The 16,700-nt window shown below is 52.8% G+C and overlaps 1 protein-coding gene across 2 annotated transcripts; it reads right to left on the bottom strand.

The window, feature by feature from the left end:
• Positions 1–274: 274 nt before the first annotated feature.
• Positions 275–14,221, bottom strand: ROBO4 (roundabout, axon guidance receptor, homolog 4 (Drosophila)). Of its 2 annotated transcripts, none has more exons than XM_011934584.1 (18): positions 13,672–14,221; positions 12,931–13,260; positions 12,532–12,689; positions 12,216–12,336; positions 11,803–11,930; positions 11,488–11,716; positions 11,111–11,223; positions 10,231–10,399; positions 9,890–10,075; positions 9,718–9,760; positions 7,672–7,808; positions 7,305–7,568; positions 3,752–3,859; positions 3,380–3,521; positions 2,999–3,235; positions 2,486–2,844; positions 1,096–1,302; positions 275–968 (listed from the first exon to the last, which is right to left on the bottom strand). In XM_011934584.1, the coding sequence occupies exons 1-18, from the start codon at positions 13,739–13,741 to the stop codon at positions 946–948; spliced, it is 3,024 nt and encodes a 1,007-aa protein (XP_011789974.1). In that variant the 5' UTR covers positions 13,742–14,221; the 3' UTR covers positions 275–945. The 2 variants fall into 2 exon arrangements, with proteins under 2 accessions (XP_011789974.1, XP_011789975.1); XM_011934585.1 differs by having other exon boundaries at positions 12,931–13,054; positions 13,672–13,881.
• Positions 14,222–16,700: the final 2,479 nt, after the last annotated feature.

Here is a 16,700-nt window from a genome sequence, read left to right on the forward strand (position 1 = left end):
GTATTTTTTAGTAGAGACGGGGTTTCACCGTGCTAGCCAGGATGGTCTCGATCTCCTGACCTCGTGATCCGCCCATCTCGGCCTCCCAAAGTGCTGAGATTACAGGCTTGAGCCACCGCGCCTGGCCCTCATTCTTCCTTTAATTGCAGAACAGAAATGTGTGATACTCCCTGAGTGTCAATGAATGCCTGATCCCTACCCAACGCAGGAAACTCTTGCCATCTCTCCAGGTGCTCCCCTAAAAATGGTGCTCCGAGGAATGATCTCACAGAACTCAAGTCTTGACCATTTTATGGTGTCAAATTTCTTAAGCTCACAGTGACAACAGTATAAGGATGGTGCTTTTGACCTATGATCTCACACCTCCCTTCCTTCAGCATCCTCCCTAGACCCAGCCTTGAACCCGTTGCTTGGCATGAGGTAGGGCCTCAGTGCCTCAGTGGCATTCATAATTATTCTCTTTACATGGTGAAGTTGGGAGAGAGTTGAGCTCTTTTCTAGAGGAGGGGCCCAGGTAAGGCTGAGAGGGGGCTCCGAGAAGCTCCTTCCTCCACAGTCCTTTCCCAGCAGCCACTGTTGTTCTCCACGAAGGCAACTCTGGCTCCTCTACTTCCTGTGATCCAAATGGGTGGGGAGAGCAGGAGACTGGGCTGTTCTTCAGGCCAAAGCGACCTGGTAGTGGGAGTGGATGGCACAGAGGAGAAAGCAGTGGCTAGGAGTCAGGTGGAGATGATGTTTTGCCCCCTGAGGGCTCCAGGTCAGCTTTGCTCTAATTTTGTTTTCATTTGTTTTCACAATCCTGGAGGGAGAAGTGTCCAGAGGCTTGGGAAGGTGGACCCCAATGTGGAGAAACACAGGCCAAGACCCACACACCACAGCCCAGGTCTTGTGGGTGGACAGGAGAAGTGGTTCTGATTCCCGTCTGGGCAGTCTCAGGGACACAGTTCAGGAGGAATCTACAGGAGAAGCTGAAGGACAGTGGAGTTATCTCCCCTGCTCCTTATCTCCCTTCCCCAATGACAGGCTTCCTCCTGGCTTCTTCCCAGAGGCCCTCTGGTCAAGATGGACACATTAGCCAGGAAGACAGACACTCACCACCAGCCTTGGGCACAGGACAGTGGAGCTGACTTCTCTGGGAAGAGATCCGAGAGTCAGGGGACCAGGGAGACATCCCCCTTCCCAGCCGCTGGGTATGGTTGACCTCCATGTCTTCCAACCAGTCTGGCCTCCACTCCCACAGAGGCAGGGAGAGGCTGGGAGTCAGGAAGATGTCATCCCTTGGGGAGGGAGGTGATGAGGCATCTGTCAGGGAGGGTAGAGGTGTCTGTGGGGGGTTGACCTTCAGCCCCGAGGGGCCAGTTTAGTACAGGAAGCTTAGGACCAGCTCAGGGCATGTACCCAGCCCTAAACATAACCTAGCCACAACTCAGCCCATCAGTCCCAGAGGCCACATCCCCAGGGGCCTGATCCATTTGTTTCTTTAGGGAGAAGTGATTGAACTGTTTCCTCCCAGCCCAGCTCTGGCCTTCTATCTGCACTCTCCTTGCACATCCCCATTCCCTGGGCATTCTTCTTCTGCCATCATGGGCACCTCTGTCCTGGATAATCCTTGCCCTCCCATTTACCACAATCCTGGTTGTTTTTAAAATGGGGATGGGGGATCTGATGGTGCATGTGGGGAAGGGACACCAAAGCAGCCAGGACACTGCACTATCTTCTACTGACATGGAGATAAAGGTCCCACTGTGCTGGGAATGTCAGGGGTGAGCCCAGTGGCTCCTCAGCCCCAGCCACCGACAGGGCAGGAGGATGGGATTGGAAGAGGATGGAGCAACCTTTCCTGGAGACTCAAGTCAGGGTAAGAGGGGAGTCCTAGAGGCAGGAAAATGAACCTACAGTTGGCTGCCTTTAGAATTGGACAATTTAGGCCAGGCTCAGCGGCTCATGCCTATAATCCCAACACTTCGGGAAGCTGAGGCAGGCAGATCACTTGAGGTCAGGAGTTCAAAACCAGCCTGGCCAACATGAAACCCCGTCTCTACTGAAAGTACAAAAAAAATTAGCTGAGCATGGCAGGTGCCCGTAATCCCAGCTACTTGGGAGGCTGAGGCAGGAGAATCTCTTGAACCTGGGAGGCAGAGGTTGCAGTGAACTCAGATCATGCCACTGCCTGGGCAAAACAAACAAACAAACAAACAAAACAAAAACAAACAAACAAACGAATTGGACCATTTGTCCTTGTTCTGTGGGTGACCTTGGGCAAGCTAATAAAACTATCTGACTTAACGTTTCCTCATTGGGATAAGAGGGATAAAGAATATTCCACATAGACTTTCAATATTAAATGTATGCAAAGCACTTATCATAGTACCTGAGATACAGTAATTGTTCAATAAAATTAGTTGTTTTCACAACGATGGCATTATGATGGTTGTTAGAAAGGCGAGGGCATGAGTGAGGAGTAAGATGCGGAGACCTCACCTACCTGTGAAGACGCAGTCTGCCTCCCTGGGCTCTAGACCAAAACCAAAGCTATCCACTGCCACTGCCAGGGCCCGGGCAAAGTGGGCATCAGCGAGGAAGGAGCCATCGGAGGAGCTGACAAGGCTGGCTCTGGCGCTGGCAGCATTGTCCTCAGAGGCTGAGCCCCAACCATTGGCTAAGGAGCCCTCACTGGGGGTGGGGGTGAGGCAGGGCCGAGGTGGGCACAGCAAGACTCCCTCCTCAGGCCCCACCCCTCCTCCGGTCCTGCCCATGCCCGTGAACTCTGAGGCTGTTGGGGTGCTGATATACCCATAGGTGGTGGGGGGCGAAGGAGCTCTTGGCATGGGAGAGATGCTGTTCCTAGGGAGAGGCAAAAGGGGAGACAGCAATGGTTTGGGTGGAATGGGGGTTGTAGTAGCAGAAAAGCCCCAGTTGAGGGAGGGCGGAATGGGTGGAGAGGCGCATGCTCCCGTAGCTTTTCTGTAGTTCTTTGGCTATCTCTCAAGCCACTCACCTGGGAGTCTCCTCACCCTCACTGAGTTCCAAACACAGGGCTACCTCCTCAGGGGTCAGCACGCTGTCTTGATCCTCCCCCAGGGATGACAGTGAAGAGCTGGACAGGTGACTGGAAGCTGGGCTGGGGCCAGAGAGGGAAGAGGCCTGAGGGCTAGGGGGACTGCAGGGGCTAAGGATGGGAATGGGGGCTGTTGGCAGCAGGATGGAGGAGGGAGCCTGTGGTGCCACCGGAGGCCTGATCAGGGTGAGAGAGTGACGGCACGGTGGTTAGTACAGCTCTTCAAGTTCTTTCTCCCCTTCCCCAGCCTGTCCAATCCCAGTACACACTCTCCACACCCCCTCTCTCCCAGCCCTGCTTCCGGACCCCATACCCTCTTACTGGGTCTGTTGACTCTGAGTGGGGGGAGTTTCATGAGGAAAGAGGGGTGCTGGAGGGAGAGGACGAGTAACCAGCTCATTTGAGGAGCTGAGGAGTTTCGGTCCCAGGGCCCGCCAAGCAACCAGAGCTTGGGGCACAGCTCCTGGGGAATAGAAGCCTGGTGTGAGAACTGGCATCTCCATCTGCTCTGGAGCTCAGCCTGCCGACCCCGCCACCAGCCCCCTTAGCTACCTGTCCCCTACTCCATCCAACACTCATCAGCCTCCTCAAGGAAAGGAGGATGAGCCTGTGGGAGGGGCCTGGGCTGGTGAGCCCCTGCACCCCTACACCCTATCTCACCCCTTCACTTCCCTTTCAGGGACGTTCTCTCACCTGGGCTTTGGGAAAGGTTCTTGGAACCTCTATTTCCCAACTCACAGGCCTGGAGCTCCAAGGCTTGGCTGCCCCGGAGCAGTGGGGAACTGTTGACATGCTGCAGCTCTGCAAAGAAAGGGTTGGTGGTTGCGGGGCCCAGGATGGACCTTTCAGACCCCAGCTGCTGTCTCCATCTTCAGTCTTATTCAATTCAGCCTGCAGGACCCGGAACCCAGAGAGAAGGGGGGAAACCCCCCTGAATCCCTTCCACACCCCCATCTTCATCCAGCAGCTGTGATAGGGTAGAAGGAGCACTAGGCTTGGAGTCAAAAGACCTGCCCAGCTCAGCTGTGTGACCTCAGGGCAGTCCATGTACCTTTCTGAGTCCCAGTTTCATGTGTAAACAACCACTTTGAATGACGGTCTTGACAATTAAGTAAAAACAGATTGCGCAAGTTCTTGGCCTTGATAGATATTTTAAAAAACAACTTTCTTTTCCTTGACTGTATTCATTCCAATCTTCCTGATCTCTATACCCTCACATTGCTACTCTCATGAATTTTCGCTCAGTAAGAAAAATACTCCTTCTTTTCTTGGAGAGAATCTATGAATTTCCATTTCTCACATTGCAAATATCTCACACGGCTCTGGATAGCCCTGCTCGGGGAAACTCGACTGCCCCTCACTTGAAAGGTGGGGTAGACTGTCAGGTTGAGCTGAGTGAGTAAGACAAAAACAGGGATTGACACACAATGTTGGCTGTGACAGGAGACAGTCAGATAGTAGGAAGAGGAACTTCAGAGTGGGAAAAGGTATTGGTCTATCCCAGGGAGGCAATGCTCTGCCCATAGCTATTCAATACTTTTTGTTGAATGGAAGAACGAATGCATGGGTGATACCAGAAATGTGGATGTAAACACACAGTGAGAAGAGTCACCAAGATGGAAGCTGTTATCTGGCCCACATGGGCAGTGGAGAGACAGGGCTCTGAGTGAACTTTCACAACGGAGAAGCTGGAAACTAAAGAGACAGCCCCAATTGTGTGCAGTGACCTGTGATCATGCTTCTTGGTCAGGCCAGAATGCAAAAGGGATCTAAGTTTAAGCCAGAGAGGAATAGGGTAATAGAGGAAAGAGATTTTTCCAGGACCAGGAACCTGAAGACCATCAAAGGAGAAAAGAAACAGCCTTTAGATTAGTGTCCCATGACCAGAAGCCCAACTAGGAAAGGGTTTCCCTTCTTGGTGGACCAGGGACTAGGCAGGACCCTCAGGGTAGAGCTATCTAGTCAGTCTCGTATCAGAGATCTGGAGGCCACTATGGGCAGCTTCAGAGCAAGGAAGTGAGCCAGGCTTTGGCACTGACCAAGACCCCATTTATGTACTAGTGGCCAGACCTTCTGATCCTTTGGGATGGAAACTCATCAATGACTAGACTCCCTCCATCAAAGTTTCCTTTGGTACTTTGGCTGTTTGGTTTTTGTTGATTTTCTGTAGCTTTCATATGACCCAGGTAGTCCTGGGAGCCAACTTCTGGGTTGGTGCGCCAACTCTGCTATCATCAGCTTTGTCTTGTCTAGTGCCTGGCTTCTTGACTAAGCTCAGAAATGTGAGCACAAGTTGGTTGGCTTGTTTGAGTGGAAAGGGAAAGAAAACAGCCAGGCCTGGAAACAGCCACTTTTATCCTAGCCTGTTTCACTTCCTCTAAGGGACCCTGGTAACAAAAGCTGTCCTCCTACATTGCTTGGAATTACTTGGACTTTTGTTTCAATTCTAATTGAATAAACTATACAAGAAAAATGTTATCAAGGTGAAAGGTTGAAACTCACTGGCCAAATTGCAATAAATATTTGTTTGAATAAAATAATGAATGAATGAGGTTATTCAGTGCATGCATCTGGCAAAGTGAGCAGAACTAAGAACCTGTTTTGATGGATGAGAGACAGAAGGCTGCAATTGTGAGGATATCAGCACTAGAGAAGAAACCCCAACTAAGGCCAAATAATAAGAAAAAGGAACAAGCAGGTAAAGGGGAGTGGGGGGCAATGGGAGAGCCTGCCAGTTTTAGAAGAGGAAGAAACAGCAGTAGAATCAGCTCCATAGCTCTGCAGAAGACCATAGCATGATCTTGCTGCTGCTGAGGTCCTGGGAGGTAGAGGTAGAATATCTAGTGTCCACCAGCCAAGGAGTCGCTGTAGTTGACCTATCCTGGGGACAGTGGTGAGATGGGGCTGGAGTGAGGAGAAACAGGGAGTGAAGTAAACCACAGGCTAGGAAGCTTCATCTCCTAATTGGAACCTTTCTTAAGAACTGACTGTAGAAAACCACTCACCTCTTTCCAGTAGCATTACTGTTCTACGAGGGGCTACCCATTCCATTAAAGTCGGTGTAGTTCTCCATGGGAAGGCTGTTTTTCAAATGAGACTATTCAACCTCTTTTTATCTGGTGTTTCATTACCACCAAGGATTTGTAATCCAATAGCTCTGAGGCAAATCTGGTAAGAATGCCAGCTTCACTGATATTTAAAGTCATAAAATTCTGGATATTGAACAAACTCTTAATTGTCTTAATCTATCTTTGTCTTATTAAAAGTTGGATTAAATTCACTTAAAAAAAAAGACTTGGCTGTAGAACATTTGTTAGGTCTTACTTATCAGTACAGAAGACTCAAGAAGACAGCAGGTAGAGTGCAGGCCAATGTTCTGCAGGCCAGAAGTAGGAAAAAATACTCAAAGAGAGAATGAGATTTCCTGAGGGAGCTCCAGAGAGACTCAGAATCGCCTTCAGAGGCAGACTATCCTGCCTTCAGGTTTGAGTCCTGTAGCTAATTACTTGCAGAAGTTTGAACTAGTAACTCAATCATTCTGACCCTCTTCCTGTCTGTAAAATTAGAGAAATAGTAGCTAGCCAATCTATTGTGAGGATTAAATGAAGTAACAAATATAAGTAAAGCACCCAGTATATAGTAATTGATCAAGAAATGGAGGCTATAATTATTTTTGTCTGGAAAGTCAAAGAAGGCAGCTGGGAGTCAGGAGAGAAACCTCTCCAGAAAGGAAATGCCCATTCCTCTCCGAGAAGTGAGTTGGGAGTCGGTGCCCAAGCACACCTGTACAGAGTACACCAGGAGATGAACTCATGGGAACTTCGTGGCAGCCCTTGTCACATTCCTCTAGGCTCTAGCATTACTCGTATGCTAGTCAGCACTTGCGTTAGGCCCTGAACCCTTAGAAGTCAAGGGCTGTATCTGCTGTCTCTTGTGTTCCCCATGTCTGGCATGCAGTGGTGCTTATTAAATGTCTGCTGAGTTGAATTGACTGCAGAATTAGGGCTCACTGCTGGTGTAGCCAAACTGAAACAAGAGGGCAGTGCAAAAAGCTGAGGCTATTGCACCCCTAGCTGAGTGCTCTGGTGGTAGCAGAAAGAGGTCTTGTGTCCACCTGGAGAGGAGACTGGAAGGAGGGTGTGGAGGTTCACCTCACTCCAGGCTTTGAGGTCTCATTCCCATCACATTCCCACTCCTGGGACCCTCTACCGCCAGCTCAGGCTATGTCTCTCCTCCCTCTCCTTACCCTGCTTCTTTTTGGCCTTCCAAGCCTCTGTAGGGGCCAGAGACAAGCGTGGAGAAGAGAGTCCCCTGCGGCTGCAGAGGCTGTCTGAGCTGGAACAGGGGCTGGAGAGCCGGGCCAGCTGGGGTGGTAGGCGCCTGACCGCTGGGACCTGGGGACTTGGCCTGGCTGGGGGACTGGAGGGCAGCTCAGCGATGAGGGAGCCATAAAAAGTGCTGGTGTCTGGAAGCAGGGGCACGCCGGGGCTTCGGGAGTCCCAGGAGAGCACTGTGATATAAATGACAGGAGGAATTATGGTGAGCATGTCCCACTTTCCATCCCTGGGATCACTGCCCCCAGCTAGGCCCTTGCCCCCACTGAGCATGCTCACAGGAGCGACGACAGTCTAGCGGGTCCCGGGGGTCCGCCCCCAGCCTACTGCTGAGGCTGCTGCTGCTGCTCAAGTCCCGAGAGCCAGAGGTGGAACGCCAAGTGTCTGCCAACCACTGGGAGTCACTGTGATCCATCCTGGGGCAGTGGAGGGAGGGGGTGAGGCCGGGAGAGACAGGGAGAAGTGAGAACCTTATTGGCCAAGACCTCCTGTTCAGAGGGCAGCAGAAGAGGGCAAGGAGTGGGTGGTGTCTGCTTTATCCTTACTACTGCTTCTCAGCGTTTCACAGACTCCTTAAGATCTCTGACCCATCCCCCAAACTCAGCACCCCTTTCTATTCCCGGATGAGGGGAAATCCAAGTCACCCAGAGCTGGGAGGTAGTAATGACAGACAGCTATGTTTGCTGAGGTGAAAAGAAGACCTGAAGACAAATCTGGTTTGACAATCCAGCTTGGCTTGGGTATGTACATCTGTTGTACTTGGGTAAATACATCCTCTCTAAGCCCCAGTTTTCTCATCTGTAAAATGGTAACAGTAAGACTTTCTACACTCAAGGCTGATGGTCTGAGTTTAAATGAGGAAATCTGAGACCACTCAGCTGGCGGAGCAGGAGCTTGCTCCATGGATGTTGGCCTCTGGCTGCCTGAGTGATCCTTCAAGAACAGGGATCTCAGCAAGGAGTTTCTCTGCATAAGACCTTCAATGGCCCCTCATTTACCACGGTAGAGCCCAGGTACCTAGCATGGCTAACAGGACTCTCCTTGGTCTGGTTTCCAACTCCCTAACTATATCCTTTGCTCTGACCCATCTCTCACCCTATACCCGAGCTAGAACAAACGGTTTGTCTTTCCCTGTGGACGTAGCAGGCTATTAGTTGCTGCTTCATTGCTTTTCCCTCCACCCTCTTCTTACTGTCAGGGTAATGTGGAATCTTCTTTCTCCTATGTTTTTCCACATTGACCCCCTCCATGTGTCTTGTACCCACTTCTGCGTGGCCAATACAGGATTGCACTCATATCCCCTCATGCCTGTCTCTGCCTACACTGAGAGATCCTGGCAGGTGGAGGCTATTCCAAAGGAATGAATGAACCAAAGATCAGAATGGAATCTCCCTCCAGGACAGAGCAGGAGTTCCCAGGGAAGCCAGAGAAAGCTTACGGCAGAGCAGACAAAGCCAGGAGGTAGCTGAAAGAAAGAAGACAGTGAACTCAGAAAAGGTCAGAACACAACACCAGCCGGCTTGGACCCCTGCTCTGGGCTGAGGACCTGACAGTGAAATGGCAGCTCTAGGCCTGGATGTGCTGGCACACAGTAGGTGCTCAATAACTTCTGTGGATAGATGCAGACCTGGAGTGGGAAGCCTCCCAGAAGAGATCTAATGAAATAAAGAGCCAAGAAAGCAGACAGAGAGGTGAAGCGGTTACTTAGTACAAAACTCAGAGAACGGGAGCAAGAAGGATGTGTTCTCTATCAGCATGATGTCCCCAAACTGCAGACTTGTTTTGGCAGCCAAATATACCGGAAGCAGAAGGGCGTATTTTTGAGAACAGTGAGGAAGAATCTATGATGTAGGCACTGAACACTCTCTGCTGTAGCTGTGGATGGATTATGATGCAGGCACAATGGCTCAGTGAGAGAATTACTGAGTGCAAAGGCACTACTTGGTAGACCATGAGTGCACACATAAGATGAGACATTCGAGCTGGTCGTCTCATGCTGATTATTCTCCACCTAGCAGGGTTAGGCAGCAGGAGAGGTGGGGTGACAAGAGCCCTGGATTGGGGATTCAGAAGGCCAGTCTCTAGTTGGCCAGTCTTGAGCAAAGTCACTCAAGTTCTATGAGTTTCAGTTTACTAGTCTGTCAAGTGGTGTGATAGGAATGTTAATGACAGAGAAATGAACTCTCAGTTGGAGTTACAGGAGAGATTCATGTACGAGAGTCCCAAACTGCCTGGCAGGTCGACTAGTACTCCACTCTTCTCTGTTGCAGCTCCACTGTCCCTTGCCACCCTCCCTTACTACAGACCTCCCCCTCCACCTCTCACCTGTGTTTTAGGATGGCGTCCTTACTGGTATATCTGTACAGACCTGGGAGAAGGCAGGAGGAAGGCTAAATCCAGAGGCTGGATCACCTGGCCAGAGATCCAAAGCCCCTGCACCATTCTGACTGGATGCTGAGGAGGCCTGTATATGTGTGGGTCCCCCTCAGAATCTCACCTGGGCCCAGGTGCACCCCAGCTCGGCGCCGGCGGTGGATACACACAGCGGTGCCCAGAAGCAGCAGCCAGAGCACAACACCACAGGTGGCAATGACCTCAGGCCGCTTCAAGGTGGCCCTCAGCTGCTCCAGGGTCCAGGGACCATGCTCAGTGGGTTCTCGGGTGGCTCGCTCCATGGCCTGCTCTGTATGGGATGCAGAGCTCAGGGGGAGGGGGAGTCGAGGCAGTGAGGGCCTAGCAGGCAAGGGGGAAGAGCTGGAAGTGTGAGGCAGGAGCAGGGAGAGAGGAAGGCGGGAGGCAGGCTGAAGGGTAGGGTGGGCCTGTGGGCACTGCCCTCACCTAAAAGGAGGCAGACAGGGCTACTGGGTTCCCCCGCTCCAGCACCAGTGACTGCAGCCACTTGCACACAGTAGGGGCCTGGCATGCGGATGGCGATTTCCAGCTGGGTCTGCTCACCAACTACAGTCCAGTTGGCTGGGGGCAGTGACGTGTTGCCCAGGCTCCAGACCTGAGGCACAAGAAGAGGTGAACAGCTGCCCCAGGCACCATCCCAGAAGCTAAGCCCTTTGTCTGCAGATCAGACTCCAGGGATGTGGTTATTCTGCCCTGCCACCCACTTGGGGAATGCACCCAATTTCCTATTCCCCTCCTATTCTCCCAACCAAGTGAGAGATACCTCTCTCTAGGTCAACAGAAGAAGGGCAAAAGCAATCTGCTAAAATACATGTAACATAGTAGTTCTCAAACAACAGCATCCTTCCAAGTCACCTGGAGGGCCTGCTAAAGTATAGTTTGCCAGGCCCATCTCTGAGTTTCTGATTTATTAGTCCTGAGAAAGGATCTGAGCGTTTGTGTTCCTAACAAGTTCCTGGGTGAGGCTGATGTTGCTGCTCTAGAAGTCACACTTTGAGCACCACTCCCTTTTTCACAGCCTGGTTTGATCTACTCTGTTTCTTATTCCTGTGGCCTTAGCCCCACTTTCCATGTCTGTACATTGGGGATAATACCCCAGGGTGGACTGTGAGGTGAAACGGGATCAGGGAGGTCAAGTGCTTGACAGGGTCTGGCAGACAGTGGGTCCTTGCTCAGCAAAAGAAGGTTTTCTTTGCTTCTCTGCCCAGGTACCTCTCTCAGTGCGCAGAGCAAGGGTATGCAGAACTCTAGAGAAAGGAGATGTCCTGGCAGCACTAGGAAGGGCTATGTCAGTTTGTGGGGGTACCTGGTAGCCACGGATGATGCCATTGTGGTTTTCAACAGGTGGTGGGACCCAGCTCACAAGGACACTGCCATTGCCAGGTTTTAGGGTCACCTCCTGGGGTGGGGCACTGGGCACTGGAGGGGTGGAAGAGAGGCTATGAGGGGCTCTGACGGAGAAGACACTAGGGAAATGAGCTGGGATGGGGGACACACAGTCAGAACCCCACCAAGGAGACAAGAAGCCTCTCGAAGCTCTGCTGGCCTGGCCAGGGCAGAAGGGAGTTCCAGAGTAGGACCCATAATCTCCCCCCAAAGACTGAAGTAGAACAGTCCAGGAGCCCCCAAATAAGAAGGAGCCAGAGGGCATATTGTTGGCTTCCGAAGGGATCAGGCCCTGACCTTTTTCCGGCAGCCTCAGGAGCAGCACGTTGCTATCAGGGCCTCGAGCCCGGCCGGAGGATGGTCTCACTTTGAACTCATAGTCTTGGCCCCAGTGGAGGCCTCCAAGCTCTGCACTCTGCCAGCCAGCCAGCAGCTCCTCTGCCCACGGAGCTCCTTGGTCTCCCGGGGCAGTCTGGGTCCTGAACAAGGCCGTGTAAGATTGGGCAGGTGCAGCAGGGCCGCTCACCTGGGAAGGGCGAGGGGTCAGAGAACTCAGGAACAGCCCTTTCTTGAGCTCTGGACTGGCTTTCACCCTTAGCACCTGGCCCTTACCTTCCAGCTGAGCCACACAGCCGGTCCAGGCTTGGGGCCCTTTGCGGGGCCCGGATTCAGCAGTGTCACATTTTCCAGCTGAATTCGCACAGCCAAAAGCTCCACAGGCTCTGTGTAGTCCTGGGGCTCTGAGGGGAGGATGGGGTTGGGCTGGGGCCTATAGGCCGGAGTGACCGAACTGAGGCGTGGAACATCCCTCAGCCAGGGAGGAACCCCAGGGAACCCGAACTCCCAGAATCTCCATGTCTTCAGCGTTCCGATTTCTACTCTAGCAGGGGGGAACCTCCCACTACATGAGACCCCCATCACTTTGACCCTGACCCCACATACCTTAACCCCAGCCCAAACCAGAACATACCACCCTAACTGGAGCCCGCAGCCTGGCCCTGATTTTAGCCGACCCCTGTCCTTACCCTGGATGGACACCCGGGCTGCGCGGCTCTCCCTGTGTCCTGCATCGTTGGTGGCCACACACATGTAGGCCCCTGCGTCACTCTTCTCTGCTCTTGCCATCAGCAGGGACCCCCCGGACACCTGTCAGGGCCAGGTTCACTGTGAAGTCTCCTACGTGGGGAGGGGCTCTGAGCTGGGGGGAAGTTTGAGATCCCCGTGCTCTCCCCTCCTCAAATTCTACCTGAGGATGCGGGGCTGGAGGGCAGGTCAGTCCCTCAGGGTGTGCTCAGGTCTGCCCAGGCCAGGATGAAGTGTGGGAGAGGGGGCCACACTTACCGTGTGCCTTCCGGGCTGGAGGACCAGGGGTTTCCCATCTTTCCACCATGAGACTGTGGGCTCTGGGTGGCCCCAGGGCGGCCCACATTCCAGAGTTAACTGCTCACCCACCACAGCTACCATGTCCCGAGGCTGGATCTGGAAATCCTCCCGGAGGACTGTGGAGAGGATGGAAGGTGACAGGGAGCAGGGCCCAGGCCTCCTCTCCCTCCCTTATCACTCTTGCCCCCTTCTGCTTTGCCCACCTTCCTGGCCTCCCATTTTGGGCCAGCCCCACCCCAGCTTGCCCTCCCAAGCCTTGCAGCCCAGGCCTCTGCTCTCAGATGTTCCCTTGAACATTCAACTCATATGTCTCCACCCAGGTTTGCCCCACCCTGAAGCTCCCCTCCCAGACCTTACCAGCCACAGAGAGCCGAGCGCCTCTGCTGACTGCCGTGCCCAGCTGGTTGCTGGCTTCACATGTGTAGACACCAAGGTCTGTGGACAGGGCCTGGCCATCGTGGGCATGTCCCCGGGCAGGGGGCTGCAGCAGCAGAAGGGTCCCATCAGGCAGGAGGTGGTGTGGGTCTGGGGGCACCATGCTCAGGGGCTGCCCATTCAGCAGCCAGCGGATGGTGGGAGGTGGCTGGCCCGAGGCTCGGCAGCTCATCCTGGCAGGGCCAGGGCCCTGGAACAGCTGGTCCTGGGGGTGGACTAGGATCTGGGGTGGGGAGTCCTGAGCCATGCCTCCTGGGAGGGAAAGGGAGCAGAGCCTAGTCTGATCACCAGCAACACCCCAAATTCCTGGCACCCCCCTCATCTGTCTTCTCTTGTGTGCGAGTTTGCCAGATGACCTGTACTCTAAACTACTGAAGGCTGCCCCTCAAAGAACGAGCTAGCTGGTAGGAGAGAGGGCCAGCATGCACAGCATCCAGGCCAGGGCTTGCATAGTGTGTTCTCTCTCTCTCTCTCTGGCGTGTGCGCACATGCACAAACACACATACACTTACACACACTAATCATCATCATCATCATCATCATCATCATTCTCATCTCTGGTCCCCCCACTGCAAAAGGGAAGCAAGCAGTCAGCAGGCCTCTTCTGCCCTGAGCAGGCCTTGGATGGAGGGAGCATGGGCCAGGAGAGGGAGAGCAACTCACCCATGATGAGCAGGAGCAGCAGAGGCCGGGAAGCCTGGCCCCCCCGGAGGCTCTCTCCTCCAGAGCCCATGGCTACTCTCAGCCTTCTGTCCTTGTCCTGAGCACTTTGTCCTACTGCTCTGAGCTCACAGCGAAGAGGGAAGAAGGGGCGGGGTGGGCTGGTGGTGGTTGTTTGTGACCGAGACTCTGCCCCAGGAGGGAAGCGGCTTTGAGGAAACCGATGCTTCCTGCCTGGCCCTCAGTGCCTTGGAGAACTGGGAGGAGACCAGAGGCGAGAAACTCTCTGACCTCGACCCTTTAGCTGTAACCCCTGACCCTAACTTCAGCGCTAAGCTTTATCTCATGATCTAGTCGGGAATTTCTTACAGGGTATCCTTACACTAACCATAACTCCAATCACAGCCTTAATCCTTTACTTAAATCTTATCCCTGGATCCCAATCCTTATCCTTTTGCCACCTGCTAGAGAGGAATGAAAACCCCAGGAGTCTCAGGACACAGCAAGAAGCTGAGGACAGAGGGCAGTGGGGCTGCAGGCTGGGGAGGCTGAGTGAAGTGGAGCAGGGGTGGATTGTAACACCCTGGTCCATTTCCCCAGGGGCAGATGAGCCAGGGGTTGGGGTAGAGTGGGAGACAGGAAGGACTCAGAGCATCTGGGACAAGCTGGAAGATTCCCACAGGATGTGTCCATATTCAGCTCAGAGATGGATGAAATAAGCTTCTGTGGAGACCTTGGGCAAGTCCGTTTCCTTCTCTGTAAAATGGAAATAATAATAGTAGTTCCTACTTTGTGGGATAAAGTAATGATGAAACACATAAAGGATAAAACCACCGAGATCTGGTGCCTGACGCATTAAGAGTGATCCATAAAGCTGAGCCAACATTGTGTATTTGTTTTTAGGCCCATCTTATCACTAAAACTATTGGAGGATCCTCGGCAGGAGTATTTTTCAGTCCCCGGAAAGGCGGTTGGAGTAAAAGACCTTTCAAGAGTCTTTCCAGTCCCAAGAGCCTGTGTCCATGTCTGTAGCAGGCAGGCCTTGCAGCTTTTGAGCCTACAATGTCGGCTCTTGCCCGCTGCCGCCTTTCACCCACAGCCTAGACAGAGGCCACACTCCCGTCTCAGATCCCAGCTCGTGTTTACTGGTCTCTTCCTTCCAAATCTGGAATCTCAGCCATTTCCTGGAGCTGTTCCCGGAAGGCCAAGGCCAGGCTCTGGGGCTCAGCGGAAGAGTATCCAGCCTTTGTTCCCAATTGTTCCTGGCTGGCTTCTCTGCAGGGCCCCTAACCCAGCTGACGCCCTCCCTTCCTCCCCGTTCCCATCCTGGCTTCAGTGCCAGCCACAGCCTAACAGCCTGTCAAGTAGAAGGCTCCTTCACTCCTCCTCTTTCCTCTCAAACTCAGACCAAGACTGACAAAGACAGAATCGGAGCAAGGAAACACCATGGTCTCTACAAACTGGGGAGTTTGCAGAGGCTAAAGAATAGGCAGAGTGAAAGTCATAGAGTGGCAGAGCTGGAAGGATAGGAATTGGGGCCAGGGAACGGAATGTCACTACCCTTAGCACCTCTAATTCTGAAATCCTAGTTTTTGTTCTCTGGACCCAATTCCTACCCCAAATTCTGTGGGTGTGTCCTTACACTAACCATAACTCCAATCAGAGCCTTAATCCTCTATTTAAATCTTATCCCTGGATCCCAATCCTTATCCATTTGCCACCTGCTAGAGAGGAATGAAAACCCCAGGAGTCTCAGGACACAGCAAGAAGCTGAGGACAGAGGGCAGTGGGGCTGCAGGCTGGGGAGGCTGAGTGAAGTGGAGCAGGGGTGGATTGTCCATTTCCCCAGGAGCAGATGGACCAGAAGTTGGGGTAGAGTGGGAGACAGGAAGGACTCAGAGCATCTGGGACAAGCTGGGAGATTCCCACAGGATGTGTCCATATTCAGCTCAGAGATGGATGAAATAAGCTTCTGTGGAGACCTTGGGCAAGTCAGTTTCCTTCTCTGTAAAACAGAAATAATAATAGTAGTTCCTACCTTGAGGAATAAAGTAATGAAACACATAAAGCACAGAACCACTAGCATCTAGTGGCTGGCGCATTAAGAGTGATCCACAAAGCTGAGTCAACATTGTGTATTTATTTTGGGGCAGGCAGAATGGAGTCGAGTTTATGGGGTCCAGGGTCTGTGAGGCCAGAGTGATGAAGGGGAGATTCATACGGACACTGAAGTCAGCTGAGGATGAGACAGGAAAGGATGTGGTGGGACTGGAGGATTTACTGCACAGAAGGCCAATTTGGGATTTCCCAGGTACAGAGTCTCCAAGACTGTCTGACTCTGTGACTGCCAGCTCTCCAAGAATATCACTGTCAGCGGTCTGCCTTTAGACTCCTCTGCTTCTACGTTGGACCTGGGGAGACTAATTAAGTGCTCACTAACGTTTTAATGCCAACTAGATTTTACTCCAATCTCCACAATGCAGAAAGATGGTAGGTTTCCCTCAGGGGAAAATAAGGCAAGTTTCAAAGGAATTCCAATCCATCACTAGCCCTGTCCTCAGCAGGGTGAGAAAGGAAAGTTGAGACGGCCTGTGTGCACTGCAGGGACAGAGCCCCAGAGGCTCCCGCAGCCTGAGGAATGGCCCCTGCCCCACAGACACACGCCCGGTGCCTGGAGATCACCTTCAGCACAGCCTCGCCCTACTCCCAGGTTCTGGAGAGCTAGGTGCTAACACCTGCAGGCGATTGGAGGGGCAGATTCCTCAGTTGTTCCTGCAGGACACTAGAACTTTTTCTCCAGGGCACTCAGAGTGACATGCGGTGGTGGCCGAGGGGACTTCCCAACAGTAGGGTATGTCTGGATGGCTCCCAGAGACTGCAGGGCTCATTTCCAGCAACCCAGCGCATCCGCATCCTCATTGTCTCATTTCCACAAACTAAGGAAGAGCTGACTGCATGAGTCATGGGGATGATGTGGCTTGGTGGGAGCCGCCTCCAATTGCTATTTCAGGGAAGCTCTGTTCTGGGGCTCT

Source organism: Colobus angolensis, unplaced genomic scaffold, assembly GCF_000951035.1.
Source record: "Colobus angolensis palliatus isolate OR3802 unplaced genomic scaffold, Cang.pa_1.0 Scaffold137, whole genome shotgun sequence".
Classification (NCBI taxonomy): domain Eukaryota; kingdom Metazoa; phylum Chordata; class Mammalia; order Primates; family Cercopithecidae; genus Colobus; species Colobus angolensis.